This window comes from Bison bison, unplaced genomic scaffold (assembly GCF_000754665.1).
Source record: "Bison bison bison isolate TAMUID 2011002044 unplaced genomic scaffold, Bison_UMD1.0 scf7180017864190, whole genome shotgun sequence".
Classification (NCBI taxonomy): Eukaryota; Metazoa; Chordata; class Mammalia; order Artiodactyla; family Bovidae; genus Bison; species Bison bison.
This window is the reverse complement of record NW_011494762.1, coordinates 570,130-587,509: the sequence shown is the minus strand read 5'-3', so window position 1 is coordinate 587,509 and position 17,380 is coordinate 570,130. Positions and strand designations below refer to the sequence as shown.

The 17,380-nt window shown below is 34.4% G+C and overlaps 1 protein-coding gene across 1 annotated transcript in view; it reads left to right on the top strand.

The window, feature by feature from the left end:
• The window catches only part of TLK1 (tousled-like kinase 1), a 234,667-nt gene that overhangs the window by 158,400 nt on the left and 58,887 nt on the right, over positions 1–17,380 (top strand). Inside the window, exons 4-8 of the mRNA XM_010843803.1 lie at positions 7,606–7,681; positions 10,965–11,011; positions 12,957–13,052; positions 14,950–15,039; positions 16,061–16,153. Of these exons, the coding sequence (XP_010842105.1) occupies positions 7,606–7,681; positions 10,965–11,011; positions 12,957–13,052; positions 14,950–15,039; positions 16,061–16,153 (402 nt within the window). The remainder of the gene's footprint in view (positions 1–7,605; positions 7,682–10,964; positions 11,012–12,956; positions 13,053–14,949; positions 15,040–16,060; positions 16,154–17,380) is intronic.

Here is a 17,380-nt window from a genome sequence, read left to right as displayed (position 1 = left end):
AAAATAAAGTCTGACACTGTTTCCACTGTTTCCCCATCTATTTCCCATGAAGTGATGGGACTAGATGCCATGATCTTCGTTTTCTGAATGTTGAGCTTTAAGCCAACTTTTTCACTCTCCTCTTTCACTTTCATCAAGAGGCTTTTTAGTTCCTCTTCACTTTCTGCCATAAGGGTGGTGTCATCTGCATATCTGAGGTTATTGTTATTTCTCCCGGCAGTCTTGATTCCAGCTTGTGTTTCTTCCAGTCCAGTGTTTCTCATGATGTACTCTGCATATAAGTTAAATAAGCAGGGTGACAATATACAGCCTTGTAAGAAGTATTAGGTTGGTGCAAAAGTAATTGCAGTTTGCATTGTTGATCTTTGCCTTTTGATATTGGAATGCATTCTTTAATAAATGTGGTTATGTTACACATCATTTTAATGCACATTTCTCGCTTTGTTTTTTTGCCAATGACTTACTACTTGCTGTTTATATTTAAGACTATGGAAATGATGTTAGTCAAAAAGCAAATTTCTTTCGTTTGAGTTCAAAATGGGTCATAAAGCAGCAAAAACAACTCACAACATCAACACATTTGACCCAGGAACTAATAATGAACATACAGTGCAGTGGTGCTTCAAGAAGTTTTGCCACAGAGATGAGAGCCTTGAAGATAGAGGAGCACAGTGGTCTGCCATTGGAAGGTGACAAGGACCAATTGAGAGGATCATCAAAGCTGATCCTCTTAAAACTACAGAAAGTTTTGCTGAAGAACTCAATGTTGACCATACAGCATTTGAAGCAAATTGGAAGGGTGAAAAAATGTGATAGGCGGGTGCCTCATGAGCTGACTCCAAATCAAAAAAAAATCATTTCGAAGTGTGGTCTTCTCATTTTGTGCAGCAACAGTGAACCATTTCTCAATTGGATTGTGATGTGCGACAAAAAGTAGATTTTGTATGACAATCAGTGGCGACCAGCTCAGTGGTTGAACCAAGAAGAAGCCGCAAAGCACTTCCAAAAGCCAAACTTGCAACCCAAAAAAGGTCATGGTCACTGGTGATCTGCTGCTGAATTTTGGTGATCTAGAGTTTTCTGAATTCTGGCAAAACCATTACATCTGAGAAGTATGCTCGGCAAATTGATGAGATGCACCAAAAACTGAACACACCTGCCGCCAGCATAGGTCAACAGAAAGGGCCCAGTTCTCCATGACAACGCCCGGCCACATGATGTACAACCAGCGTTTCAAAAGTTGAACGAATTGGTCTATGAAGTTTTGCCTCATCTGCCGTGCTCACCTGACCTCTCGCCAACTGACTACCACTTCTTCAAACACCTCTACAGGACACACAGAATGGTTTCCAAAAATTCGTCGAATCCTGAGGCCTGAATTTTACACTGTAGAAATAAACTTCTCTTTGGCAAAAATGTGTTGACTGTAATGGTTCCTATTTTGATTAATAAAGACATGTTTGAGCCTAGTTACAGTGATTTAAAATTCGTGGTCTGAAACCACAATTACTTTTGTACCAACCTAATACAGCTGTGAGGATGGTAGGTATAAAGTAGCTTTTAAAAATTGAAAATGAGATTAAATATTATATATTTTTAGGTATTGAAGTGGTTATGGATGCTGTATGTTTGTGGAGGGAGTCAAAATCCTTCAGGCTCTTAAAAATGTTGTGAGCTGGTGCACTTTAAGTTAACTTAAGGCAGCATACATTTTAGTTGGGGGTTGCCTAATTTCTTTTTGGCTGTGTACCATCTTTGACATTACATATTATTAAATGATAAAGGCAATACAGCAGAATAGGCTACACTCAAAATTGCTGATATGTTGATTGGATTTCCTTTGAACAGCAAGGAAACAGCTTTTATTTGGTGAACAGCTTTTATTTGGTGATAAGATCCCAAAATGTTGCATATATAAACTTTTCATATTTTTTTATATTGAATTCTGCAGTATAACATAGATCTTTTGGGTGTCAGAGATTCAAGCAAAGATTTATATATAATTGTTAGTATTAAAGTTTGACTCTTGGGCAGAGAAAGACTGAGAATTTTTCAGGTCATGCTAACTCAAAATCATCCTGGAATTAGGGTATACATGTTTTGTGATAGATTTTATCTAAATGTAAATCGGATACAAAGCTGCAAGGAAGTTCTCACTACAGAATTTCATTTTTCATATAGGGCATTATTCTAACCTGATCTTTACAGCAAAGGTTGGAAGAAATAGTTTCTTGTACATTTGATATTCTTGACTGGAACATCTATTTTACATTGATTATTGTTATAAGGCTCTAGATGTCCCTTTTAGTTTAGTGCTGTTTTGGTATGTGCTATAAAATATCAAAGATTTCTTCTGTCTCAAAACTAATTTGAAAGATTTTGCCTAGAAATGTGAATGAAACATTGTTATTACCAGCTGTGGGCAAAAAGGTTTAAGTGCCATTTGTCAAAAGTATAATGACCTTGAATTTGGTACCTCAGTAACTATATGAATCATTGAAGTAGCTAATGAGTTGTATTTTTTAAATCAGTCTTTAGTAAGTGAATCAGTCAGAAAAAATTCATTCTGACAAGTTTGAGGGTTGAATATTTTATTATACAGATATTACTTAATATTAGAGCAACTTTTCTGTCTACCTTATTGTCTCATTTAACAGAAAGAAATTAAAAATATTTGTGTCTGTTAACTCAATAATTTTATTATATGTGATGCTGTCTGACTTTTGTTTTTGTTCCATTGAGTTGGAGCTTATGATCTCTACCTAAGGTAGAGGTGAAGAATAAATTTTAATACCCACTCCTCTTATTGATATTATAATATCTTTCCACAAACTGTTAGAATTTTCTGTCATGCATTTATTCCAGTAATTTTAAAATACCTCTCTACCCAGGGAGACCTGGGTTCTATCCCTGGGTTGGGAAGATCCCCTGGAGCAGGGAAAGGTTACCCACTCCAGTACTCTGGCCTGGAGAATTCCATGGACTGTATAGTCCATGGGGTCGCAAAGAGTTGAACACGACTGAGTGACTTTCACTCTAGTCGGAGCCTTGTAGAGGTGGTGATCAATTTTCAACAATCCATGTTGCTTTCCCTCCCTCACTCTGTGATAGCATTAAGGTTCTTATTTTCTTATATTTGGTCTTATTTGCATTGATGAAAGCAGATTTATTTTTAAGATAAATCGAGAGGCCACATGATTAGATATAAAAACCTTGTTTAATAATCATTGACTTAAATTTCAGATGAAATAGAACATTAGATATATCACTATTGCCCCTTAAGTCCTTTAGATTTATCTGGGTTTTTTTGTTTTTTGTTTTTTTTTAATTTACTTCTAACTCTAGAAAATGCTGTATAAACTCACCCTAATATCTTGGAACATTTAAATGCCAGAGTAATCATTCAGGTTTTGGTATGATTACAAACTAGAACTTTTAAAACTAAATGGATTTGAAGAATACCAATTTCTCCTTTCATCATATTCTCCTAACCACTGTTCCACTGAATGCCAGAATTCTTTGACTTTTTATAATTACTGTAGTCTTTCCATCTTTACTTTACAGCCAAGTCATACTGTTTTGCCTTCCATAATGATCCTTCCCATTGTGCTCAATTGTAGCGCAGTAACTGAGAAAAAATAGAGGAAAGAATGACAGTGTTAGAGCAGTAACAAGTTTGAAAGTGTTCTGTATAAAATGCTCAATGTATACAAGTTTTATACCTTACAAAATTAACAGTGGTGACCTGATTGATGTCCCTTAGATTTTCTAGGAAACTGATGTTTGGTCAGGATCAGGGGTTTTTAAACATTTTTGAAGTCATTGATCTCTTTCTTTGAAGTAAATCTGGTATACAGTATTGATCTTAAGATACACGCTGTGTTCCAAGGGATAGGGTATGGGATAGGATGTGTCTAGTGGCTAGACACTGGAGACGGGAATGGTAACCCACTCCAGTATTCTTTCCTGGAGAATCCCATGGACAGAGGAGACTGGTGGGCTATAGTCCATGGGATCGCAAAGAGTTGGACAAGACTGTAGTGACTGAGCACACACGCACTCACTGGTGGCTGGAGCCTCAGCTCAGCCACCTGCTCCTTCCTTTCCTTCAGTAACTTTGGAGACACAACCTCCTTTCCCCTGAGGTGTTCCTGGAGTACAATGTGAAAGTTGCTGATAGTATTCTGAACTTTTTTTCAGTGATTAGCCATTTTAGAGGTTAAATACTTGCTGAGTTTCTGCCTATCCTAAATCCTCAAGGTTCGAAATCTCAAAATAAGTCCATACACAAAGAATGACCCAGGTAAATTGGCAGCATTAGGCTTCATTGAGAGTTTCTGTTTTGTTTAATATACGTGTTGCTCAGATTATTTAAATTCAAAACCAGAAAACTGTTTAAAGTACATTTGTCTTAGAGTTAGTGATGTAATCTTTAGGTCCTAGACTGAAGGCCTTAATTGGCCTATAGTTGATATCAGAGTTGACTGGGGACCTTAAAGAAGAAACATTGTTTATTTTGCAAACCCTACAAGTAATTTGTAAACTATTAGGTCAAAAGCTGCTAATCATTTAATGAATGACATTTGACTGAAGTCTTGAAACATACAAGTGCACAGATATTTGGAGTAATAGGATAGCCATTCAGATAAGCACAGCTTACTGATACATACTATACACTATTCTAGATGTTATTTTAGTTATGTTTCTGGTATGTTTCTCATTTAGTCCCCACAGTCCTTTTATGCCCCTGTTATCACATTTAAAATTGATGAGAAAATTGAGTCTTGGTTAAGGAACATGCTGAAAATTATGGTAAATAGTAGACCCAGAGTTAGATTCTTAGTCTGTGTGTTTTCAGAGATCCATGGTACTTTTCTTCTGAGAAAATTATGGTCTTGGGCTGACAGAGGTGAGAATGAAGTCATAGGTCAGCACTAGGTAGTGGATGTGGGTATATACTAGGTATATACCCGCTAGGATGTAGGTATATCCTACATACTAGGATGTGGGTACAAAAAGTTCATGGGAAGGCAAAATGGTGTGTTTATAATGCCTGTGTTTACTTTACAAGCAAATTTAGGTATATCTAGGTTTCCCTTTCTCATCTTTTGCTTTGCTCTGCTTTTCAGTTACTAGCTATTTCCAGCTGCTTACCCACATTAGTCTTAGATTACAGTCTTAAAATTAATTTTAGTCCTGTCATCCTTTTTTCCCTTCATTCTCCTTCCTCAAATTCTTCTCTGATTTAAAGGAGGGAAGCCTGTTGCCTTTTTTTCTTTACTGTAATCATTATGCATTTGAGGGTTTGTTTGTTCTGATAAACAGAATGACATTTCTCCCAAAACTGTCCCACTTCCCTATTCCAGAAAAAATTTTAATTCAGGGAAATTTTGCCTTGGAGAGAAAGATTTTACTCAGTTACCCTATATGTCTTTTAAAAAAAGGAAAAAAAGGACTTTAAATGTCTTGAAGTCTATATCCAGTAAAGTATTTAATGAATGTTATCCCAAATAAGTTTGAGAATACCTACCTATACCGTATCTTTCCATTCCATCCCGACTTGGAGGTAGCCAGTGAATGCTAGCATTTTAATGGTTCTTAGAAGCATTTTCAGAAACTGTTCTGAAAAACCATATTTCCTTGACCTTATATTTTTACATAGATTAAATTGGGAAGGATATGAATAAATTATTATTTGGGATGCCTCCTTTGTTTTAAAATCCATTATAGGATTCCTTATAAAACTGTTAACTTAGAATTTTTCTGATGATATTTTTATTCCAACAGAAATAGAAGATTAGTTATCATTTAAGTCAAGTAATAAACTGTTTATCCTAAATTGCGTGTATGTCAGTCTGTCTCCTGAGTAGATTGTTAGTTAGAGTAGCTCTCTTTAATCTCTTAATTTATCATGTGAAAACATATGGGCAGTTTATTGGACATAATAAATTTTATTTATGAACTTAATGACAATTTTGAAGTATTTTTGTATAGTTGATTCATTCAGTTACTTCTTGATGTAGGACACACAATCATGACACATAGAAGGAGGGGAAAAGCATATTTAGGGCTTGGAAATACACAGAATTGAATCTGATTTGAATCCTGGTTACCTTGAGTAAGTTATTTCATATTCATGTATTTATAAGATAATATTAAATAACTATGCTAGGCATGAAGGGTGGGAGGAGGTGATGGGGAGAAGATGTAACTTCTGTCTTTAAAGAATTCAGATATCAGTAGCATTCACTTAAACCTCTCTAAATTTGTTATGTTGTTGGCAAAATGGCAATGAGAGAACTTAAAATTCCCCAGATAATAATACCTTGAGGAACCAAAGAGGTTCAATATGAGTTAGGTTGATATTGAGCACCTATATAAACCTCAAGGTATTATCTGTCATTGTATTTTGTCATTCGTACTATTTAATCACAGAACTACCCACAAGAGACATCAAAATGTGGGTTAAGTCCCTTCCTTGTTGGAGGACTCCATTGCCTTTAGAGAATTATTTTAAGTTGCCTGATGTTTCATTCATTCAGATATTCTGTGTTCTGGCATCAGATATATTTGCCAGGCTTCTAGAATTTGAGGGCCCTGTGCCATTGCCTTTTGCACATTTGGTTTTAATTTTTCACTAAACACAACATTCTGTCAGACTCCACAAAAATTGTTGTTTTAGCCTGATGAAAGTACTTCCTATCAGTTAAAAGAACAAACCTGTAATTTAAGAACAAGCCATCGAGTAGTACAGAGCTCTGTGAACCTTTTTTTTTAAAGGGCCAGATATTTTAGGCTTTATGTGCCATACAGTTTCTGACAGAACTACTCCACTCTGCTGTTGCGGTGTGAAGGGAATTATAGACAGTACATAAATGAAGGAGTGTGACTGTGTTCCAATAAAACCAAATTTATGAACACTGAAATTTGAATTTCTTACAATTTTCATATGATAAAATAGTCTTGTTTTGTTTTTATATTTTTCAGTCATTAAAAAATGGGCCTTGAGAAAAACAGGTGGCTAGCCAGATTTGGCCAGCTGACTGTTAGTTTGCAGATGCCTGATTTAGGATATAATCTATGAATTTGCTGTTGTTGTTGGATAATTTTCAAGCATTTAGGTGATTTCAAGCATGTAGGGATTATATATGTTAGGATTTATGTTCTGCTCTTTTTTTCTTGCCCAAGTTTATAGAATATATGTTTTATATATATATATATAAATACTTTATAGAATATATGTTAATAGTAGAAAACTAATGGGAAAAACAAATGATGATTTGTTGTTACTGTGTGGAGGTTTTTTAAGAATTTGAAGGATATCTTATAAGGCTGATTACTCTCAGATTTCTCATCCACCTCAAATCACATTCTATAAATTTCAAGTAATATGTGCAAGGCCTTCTACATTTCGAATTTTAAAAATTTATACAATAGCTATGGAAGTTTATCTTTTAAAGAAATTGTATGTAAGTAATTAGACATTCACATTGCATGAACGCTATTTAGCAAAATTTCTTAATTAGAAAATAAAAATGACATTTATAGTGATTATAACATTTTGTTTGTTGAAACTATAAAACTCTGTTAACTTGCTTTCCGTAGACACCAGAGAAGAAACAATCAGAATCATCCAGAGGAAGAAAAAGAAAAGCAGAAAACCAGAATGAAAGTAGTCAGGGTAAGTGAAGCAAAATCCTCCTTCATACCCAAAGAGGTATTTGCAATTAATTATTCTGGTTTTTAATCAATTAATAATTTGTTTTAAAGTTTTCTGTTCTTGTGATTTCTATAGATACCGTGTAATATCCGCATTAATAATAGCTTACATATACTTTGTGTAAAAAATATTATGAAGTTGGAGTCTTTTTGTACCACAGGTAGTTTGCTTATGGTTACTCTTTTTAACATTTCCTTTATTTTTTTGAGAATTAGAAAGTGTCATGTCCAAACCTGATATGCATTACCTTTATCACCTTTCTCTGTTCTCTCTTTATATGAAATATGGTGTTGGAATGACTTCTTGTTTTTGGATAAGAATTTTATATCTTGCTTTGAAACAAATACCTAAATTTACTCATCCTTTTTGTTGAAAAAAAGATTATATAAAAATGATTGAGGAGCTTCATTAAAACATCATCTTTTTCTTTCCATACCTTTTCTTCATCCTTTTTTGCTTTCTTTCTATATCCTTTCTTCATCTTTTCTTCTACATTTTATATTATAAACTAGTAAGGAAATTACTTTCATTAGACTACAAAACTTCTTATAATGGATAAGATAGTATTATCATTTAATTTGGTTTTTCAAGATTAAACACAATAAATTGGACTCTTGAATCATATGTAATGTTGATTTTATGCATATACTATGTGTTTTGGAGCCATTTTTAGCTACAAAGTCTAGAGCTATGAACCCATGGCTTACTAGTATTTACATGTGGCACTGGGGTCAAGAAATAGATTTGCAGCAGCTGTCTTTGTGGAAAGGGGAAGTTGAGTCACTCTAGCGCCTTTCTCTAAGTTTGTGCTATTTTGTATTTCAGCCTGGCCTGAGGTCCTTTTTGATCTTAGTGTAGTTTCCTCATCTGTGTTTAGTGAACTTGGATTTATTTAGTTATATTAGTTATGATAGTTTTAACATTAAATTTTAAAGCTCACTTAAAAGCAGGTTTCAATATAGTGTGGGACTTCTGGATTGGTTGAGCCAACTTACATCTTTAGGAAGCCACATCATTTTCTCTGTGATCTGCCATCTACAGAATTGTCTGCTTTTTTTCTTTTATGATTTTAGGACTGTGGCCATTTTAAATTGTATCTCCTCGTTTCATCCTCCACACTTGTATTTGCTTTAGAGAGAGGCTGGTTTTCTATGTGCTTTTCTTTTTTTTACCTCTCTTTGATGTAGGTTATTTAAGTTCATAGCAAACCTCTCCTGTCATCTTCTTGGTCAGAATTTGGTTCTGTGTCCATTCCAAAACCAATTATGTCCATGAGAGGTATTATTGCCCTTAAAATCAGGCCTGTCTCTGAAATTGAAACTGTGGTAACATTCCCCTTAGAAATATAGATCTTGTGCAGAAAGCGTGATACCTGAGAAAAACTGAATTTCTGATTAGAAGGAGGAGAGATAGGGAACTAGGAATGGAGGCCAAATAGGAAACAGCCTGGGAAGAAAAGCTATGACCAACCTAGACAGCATATTAAAAAGCAGAGGCAATACTTTACAGACAAAGGTCCATCTCGTCAAAGCTATGGATGTGAGAGTTGGACCATAAAGAAAGCTGAGTGCCAAAGACTTGACGCTCTTGAACTGTGGTATTGGAGAAATACTCTTGAGAGTCCCTTGGACAGCAAAGAGATCCAACCAGTCCATCGTAAAGGAAGTCATTCCTGAATATTCATTGGAAGGATTGATGCTGAAGCTGAAACTCCAATACTTAGGCCACCTGATGTGAAGAACTGACTCATTAGAAAAGACTTTGATGCCGGGAAAGATTGAAAGCAGGAGGAGAAGGGGACGACCAGATGAGATGGTTGGATGGCATCACCGACTCAATGGACATGAGTTTGAGCAAGCTGAGGGAGTTGGTGATGGACAGCGAAGCCTGGCGTGCTGCAGTCCATGGGGTCACAAAGAGTGGATACAACTGAGCAACTGAACTGAACTGAAATTATATGGTCTATGCAGGGGAGAGAACGTTAACAGAATAAAATTTGGATTCAATCAGGGAAAAAGAACTGGGGAAATAGTTTCTGGTAGGCAACCAGAAAATGTCTCTGTCTTCATTAAAAGATGGCACCACTTCAGAATCTGCAAGAAAGTTGTTATAGGCAGAAGGAAAATTCCTTTGGTATTTAAAACCTTACAGTCCTCTCTGACCTCTGAATAAACCTATACAAAACTATTGAAAATTTCTAGGTTGTATTACTTCTTAGTTTTTTTTTGTTTTTTTTTTTTTAATGCCCCCTACCTTGTTCCAGGAAGGAATCTGAGGTTGTTGAACCTTTAAATGTATTGTTTGTTCATCTTGGTAATGCCTGGCAAATAGTAACCACTCAAGAAATGTTTGTTGAATAAAATAAGTGAATGGATGATGTGTCAGTATTGAATTGATAAATGTTTATATTATCCAATGCTTTTGACTCCATGCTATCATTAGTTTTTCTTTTGTAACTTGAAGAAATGATGTATTCAGTGTAATTCTAATGAAGGATGGATAACTCCCATCCAAAATGCTATATTTCTTAGCAGCTTCTCAGTTTAGTATTTATAAAATTGATGAAAAAATTCATCTTATTTGCTTTTTGTTTTTTTAAAAGTCCATTTTGGAGCAAAACTTTTAATGATAATTTTGACCACTTTATCAAAGTGGCCATGTAAGCACAATATTTAAAATCTAGTTTATTTTTGAAAAAAATCTATTAATTTGAAAATACCTTTTAGAAAATCAAGTATTTTACAAAATAGTGTTCATATTAAAGCATGTTATTGTCAGTTTGTTATGGTTTGTGTTGACCGAGCTTTTTTATTATTTATAGATATAAATTGGTTTGTCAGTTATACAGCTGCCACTTGTCTTTTTTAATTGATATATTTTTCATTGATACACTTTTCTGAAGTTAGTAACCATGAAGCAATATGAATAATGTTGTTTTAAAAGCAGGCAGTCTTTTAATATGATTTATTTTTCTGATTTTCCCATAGTTGAGACTTTTAAAATTGACATGTATCTATTGGAATATCATTTGATTTTTGGAATTGTGAAGTTGGCACCTGACCCTCTGAGGAATCTTAGTATTCTTTTAATGCCCATCACCACCCAACTAGAATATCATATTCTTAACAATATTTTTGTGTGTATTAGGGGAATTAAGTTTGGCACATTCTCTTTCTCATATAATATGTGATAGATAGTCACGACTGACTTTAAATCTGTAAAATTTTTTACTTTTATATTTTAGGAAAAAGTATTGGGGGACGTGGCCACAAAATTAGCGACTATTTTGAAGTAAGTTCATTGAGGAATATCTTCAGTTCTTAATATAATTCTGCCATAGGCTGTTTGAACCACCAAGTCTGCTTTTGTTGATCTACTTGATTAAAGCAGAACTTAGGTACTATGTGATGTCCTGTCTTCCTAGGAACATTAAAGTTTACTTTTACTTTGGTATGGCACATCATAATTTTCAAAGGATTTTCTCCCATATTTTCTTGTAATAGGTCAGGAGATGGTCAAAGCAGGTATTAGTATTCCTGTTTTAGGTGAAGAACCTGAGAACCAGAGATGTTAAAGTAGCCTTGTTGTTTGGTCATGCAGCTGTGTCTGACTCTTTTGTGACCCTGTAGACTGTAGCTCGCCAAGGCCCTCTGTCAATGGGATTTCCCAGGCAAGAATACTGAATTGGGCTGCCATCTCCTTCTCCAGGGGATCTTCCTGACCCAGGGATTAAACTCTAGTCTCCTGCACTGGCAGGTGTACTCTTTACCACTGAGCCACCTGGGAAGCCGCATAAAGTATCCTACCTAAAGGCAAATTTTAAATGGAAGAGCCTCTAGAATTCTTTGTACTGTCAGTCAAGATTTTATTATACCAAAGCAACAGCTGAGGCCTGTGGATGGAGATTAAATAATGATAGAGATGTGAATCTAAAGAGTCCCTGAAAATAATAAACAGTGGTAAATTTAAATTTTTACCCTATCTGAAATGTTTCTTTGCCTGTACACAGAAACACTTTTACCTACCATTATATTATGATATTAATGTGATTAATTATAAAATATTAGTGTGATTAGTAAAATAATAATCTAGTCTGTTGAAAAATATTTATATTTACTTGAGAGAGCAGAATTTGCTCGTTGGGAGAAGGGCTGTATTTTTTATATGTATATATATATAAATGCTGGGTTGAGAAGATCCCTCGCAGAAGGACATAGCAACCCACTCCAGTATTCTTGCCTGGAGAATCCCATGGAGGGAAGAGCTTGGTGGGCTCTTCTCCATGGGGTTGCACTGAGTTGAATGTGACTGAGTGACTAACACAGTCACTCTCTTTCACTCATATATATATATATATATATATATGTACACACACACATATATATATGTATATATCCTCCATTGTTTTTCTTTTTTGAGTTTACAGAATCTAAGTTAAAACAGTTGCAGACTATAAAATACACCTAAAGCTCTTTAGTTGCTGTCAGTCCCTTAGTGTTAATGTCATTAAAAATCTTTGCCAAAGGTAGGGTCTGTTCAAATAAACACATCTCAGGTGTCTTGAATGCGTACTATGTGCTGAGCATTACGCTAGGCACTATAGATTAAAAATCTAGAATAAGTTCTTTAGTTGTAGGAAGTTGTTTAATGAACACACTAGGAAGTCTCCTTTTCTGCTGTTCATACCTAATACCCAAAGATGAAGCCATTAGCAGCAAATTATTTTTGCCTTCCATTCTTGGTTCAGAAACATGAGAAACATGAGGCTTGAGAAAGCTATGGAACAGATTAGGTGGCTTCTCTTCATACGTGATTAAGTCATTCACTATAATGCATGTAAGAAAGAATCAATTTGTATTAGACTTTGTGCTGTTAAGAAGGGACTTGGTCCAGTAGTTCTTTTATAGTGCTATGAACATTTGGATACTTAACAGATCTTGGGAATGACAGTTCTGTCTTAAGATAGTTGATTAACATCTACACATCTACTTGTAAAGAGATTAAAGTTTCTTGGGATTAGAGCTCCTGCTGGCTTCACAAGCATAAGGGAACTGCTAAAATTTGAAGGAAAAATAAGACATGTTCTTTGCTTTGGGGAAATTTGTCTTTGAGTCTGCCACAAAAATAATAATATATATTTAAATTAATTCGTAATGCCATGTCTAAAACATCTTTCTAAACTTTGGTTTTATATGTGTGTGTATATATATATAGTGGTGTTTCCTTTTACCCTCAGTACCAAGGTGGAAATGGCTCAAGTCCAGTAAGAGGCATACCTCCTGCAATCCGTTCGCCTCAGAATTCACATTCACATTCCACGCCTTCTTCATCTGTAAGTTTTTCCATGTGTTTTTATGTCTCAGAGGTTATATGTACTGAATGAATAATTTTTACAATTTGTCTTTATTGAGGCCTTTTACATATATGTGCTTAGTCACTCAGTCGTGTCTGACTCTTTGCGACCCCATGGATTGTAGCTGGCCAGGCTCCTCTGTCCGTGGGGATTCTCCAGGCAACAGTACTGGAGTGGGTTGCTATGGCTTCCTCCAGGGGATCTTCCCAACTCAGGGATCAAATATAAATATATATATATATATATTAGCATTTACCTTTTTTAAAAAGTCTTTCATTCTATTGAGGTGAGTTGAATTCTTTTCAATGATTTGATGCTGTTAAAACTTTATTTCTGAAAGTGAGATTCTTAAAGATTTTCTGAGTTAATTAGTTCCAAGAAGTAATGTTTCTATAAAAGAATGATAGGATTGGGAATTCCTTGGTAGTCCATTGGATAGGTCTCAGAACTTTTTATTGCCGGGGCCAGAGTTCCATCATTGGTCAGGGATCTTATCAGTTAAATAATTCCTTTCTGGGAATCCTTGAGAAAAGAGTAGGCAGCTGTCAGTCTTGGATAATATAGTTTGGGGTAAGAAAAGGATCTTGGATCTAAAAATTCACTTAAAACTTTTTAGTTTTGTTTCTAATGTTTTTAAGATCCAGTTATGCATTGCTCTACATATTGGATTTTATTTACTGTTTTTTAACTTTCATTATGTGAAAGTTCATTGTATAACCATAATAGCAGTGTTGGCTTTCAGTAATTTAAAGATGAATTAAGAATTTTTAAAAATTAGAGTATGTCATTTATTCAGTTACACTGTTGTAACTTCCAGTGTTGCTTTCTAGTCCTTTCTGTAGATACATACTTTTTAATGTCTTACTCATTTTGTATCTTGGAGGACATCCTATTGCCATATACCAAGTAAAGTGTAAAACTCAAAAATAGCTTGGAATTGTAGTGATAGCATTGGTCCATGATGTAATCGACTGTTTTCAGCAAATGTATTTTAAAACTAGTGACTAAACTGTGCAACTTATCAGTAAATTCATTTTATACTACACATGGGCATGCATTAGGGCTTCCCTGATGACTCAGACGGTAAAAAATCCACCACAGTGCAGGAGACTGATTTTGACCCCTGGGTTGGGAAGATCCCCTGGAGAAGGAATGGCTACCCTCTCCAATATTCTTGCCTGGAGAATTCCATGGACAGAGGAACCTGGCAAGCTAGAGTCCATGGGGTCATGCAGAGTCAGACACGACTGAGCAAGTAACATAACAGCAACAACATGGGCATGCATTGTTGTCCCTAGTTCTAAAAGAATTCTACTGATATATTAAAGTCTTTCAGTTTTACTTTTTGAACCGTCATAAGCTGTTTTTGATAATTTTGTTTTAAAATGATGTATTTGACATTGTTATATTTAACAGATTCAGTTTTCTTTTATGGGACCAGATTGTAAACTCCTTGAGGGCAAGGCATATATATATATATATATATATATTATAAAGTTTATACATGTGACAGTTTTTGGATGAGTTTCTGAGACCAAGGCTCATACCTGTCTGTCTATTTTATCTATCTATCAAATGGCTGGTTGTCTCTTTTACTGGGCTTTGTAAGAGGGAGGTACTCAATGAATCCTTATTAAATAAACAATGATAAAAAGTTTTAAAAATTCAGTTATGTTTTGAGTTATTATCCTAATAAACACGTAAGAAATATTTAGTTGTTGTTAAGCATAAATCTATTTTTAATTCTTTTTTTAAAATTTATTCATTTTTTAATTGAAGGAAAATTGCTTTACAGAATTTTGTTGTTTTCTGGCAAACATCAAGAAGAATCTTTCCATTGTATTTTTGCTAATGTAAAATTTAATATTTTGTTAAGGTTCGACCGAATAGCCCTTCTCCTACTGCGTTAGCTTTTGGGGACCACCCTATTGTACAGCCAAAGCAGTTATCCTTTAAAATTACTCAGGTAAATAGTAATTGAGATTTCTTTGTATGACTTAGGGATAAAAAACCAGTGACCAGTTTGTGCACACAATTAAGATGTCTTCTCTTTTAAACATAATCATAAAGTAAAATTCAATATCAAGAAAGCTAATTACTGAATAACAACAAAAAAAAATTTGTAGAGAGAGAAATTGAAACCCAGTTTATTGTCAGTCTGTCCTTTGTTACACTGGTTAAATATATATTTTAAGCAAATTAAATAACCAAAACAACCATAACATGTCAGTTCTGTTTACTGATTCTTTTTTAACTTAACATCCAAGTACATATAATTGATACCTTCTTGAAGGTGTTATATTTGTTATAAGTGGATATTAAAGCAGTTTGTTTTACATGTCTGTATTTTTGTGTATCATATATGCCACACAATTGAAAATTATTTGAAAATCAGACATCTTTTGCAGTTACTTTGTTTTATGAATTTTGAGTATTGGAGTTTTCGTTTTAACTTTATATACATGTGACAGCTTTTGAAGGAGTGTCTGAAACCAAGGATTGAAAAAGTAGATCTTCTTGCTTGCCACCTTAATTGTGCAGTTTATTGCCATTACACTCTTCCTGTCAGGTCATGGCCAGACTCTGTGAATGCATCAAAACTTCTTTCTTTGGATAATCTTTAGACCAGGATTTACAAGTACATTGCTTTGAGTCAGTGAACAGCTTGTGAATGTTTTTGCCCTGTTCAAAAATCAGCTAGAGTTGATATCATATAACAGTGATTATACTGAATTTTAATGAAGAACAAACATATCAATATTCTAAAAATTTAAATGATTAACCTTTGAAAATAATTTTTTTAAGTCTGTGTAGCACTTACATTTCTGGAGATAATAAAACTTAAAACTACACTAAGACCTTTTGGGATACCCTTTACATACACAAACTCCAGTGCTATGATTTTTAGAATCAGAATTAAATCTAATTTTATGTTTACATGCAGTGATATATAGAATGGAATAATAAAATAGCTTTCTTTTATTTAGACTGATCTTACGATGCTGAAATTAGCAGCATTAGAAAGTAATAAAAACCAGGACCTGGAAAAGAAGGAAGGTCGCATAGATGACTTGCTCAGGGTAAGTAAGAAGTCATCATTGCCAAGTATTTGGCAATAGTAAAACAGTTGAGAAAATACTTAACATTTTAAAATTTTTCTATTATTGGGAGAAATTAAATCTTTTAGTGTTAAGGACATAATTGAAAATATCAACCATTTAAAGAAAAAGCTTTTATTAGCTCTTTAAATTTGAACTGAAAAGCAGTTGGAGAAATAGAAGTTTATAAAATTTTATTTTTACTTGATCAGCTATCCTAAGACAGATATCCATTTCATGGTGGTTTTAAAGTTACTTGATTTTGTTATAAACCTTTTAATGGAAACTTCTTAAAGAGACACATCAAAAAGTATGCCTTATATGTTAGTAAGAGATGAAGTAGTTGTTCTCACCCCTTGCTGCTCATTGAATCACTGGATGGAAAATATGGGAGGTACTTTATAAAAGTAACAATGATTATACTTTACCCTGAGGAATTCTGATTCTATTGGTGTGACGTAGGGCTTGGGTGTTGGTAGTTTTAAAAGCTCCTACATGGTCCAGAGACTAAGACACCATGCTCCCAATGAAGGGGGCCCAGGTTTGATCTCTGGTCAGGGACCTAGATCGCACATGTTGCACCTAGGATCCAGCTCAACCAGATAAATAAATTAAGGGGGAAAAATAAAAACCTTCTCCAAATGATTATAATTTAGCTAAAAGAACTGTTGGTATAGAAACTCAGTGAAACCATCATCTATGATCATCCCATAATTACCGATACCTCTAAAACATTTAGTGTGCCTCTCCCGTTCCCATCCTATTCACTCTCTTACATCCCTTTACCATTGACCACTGTTGTAAATTTTGTATCTGTTTCTTCGCCTTTGTGTTTCTTATAGTTATCTTATATGTATCTTATACATTCTTAACAACATATTATTTCACTGTTTTTGAACTTTAAATTACAAAATTATACTGTATGCCCCGCTTGTTTTCACTAAACATTATATGTGGGATTGTCATTTTCATTTCACTGCAGTATAGTAAGGCGTAAATGAATATACTGTAATTTATCTTTCCTGGTCTTGCTGGACGTTTTATTTCTACTTTTTGCTAGTATGAACAGTTCTGCTAAGACACACTCTTGTACATGTCTTCTGCGGCACACGTGGAGAATTTCTCTGTGGTATATGCTTAGAGAGACATAGCTAGAGTACAGGGCATACATCTCCACTCTATAAAAGCAAATTTTCCCCAAGGTGGTTG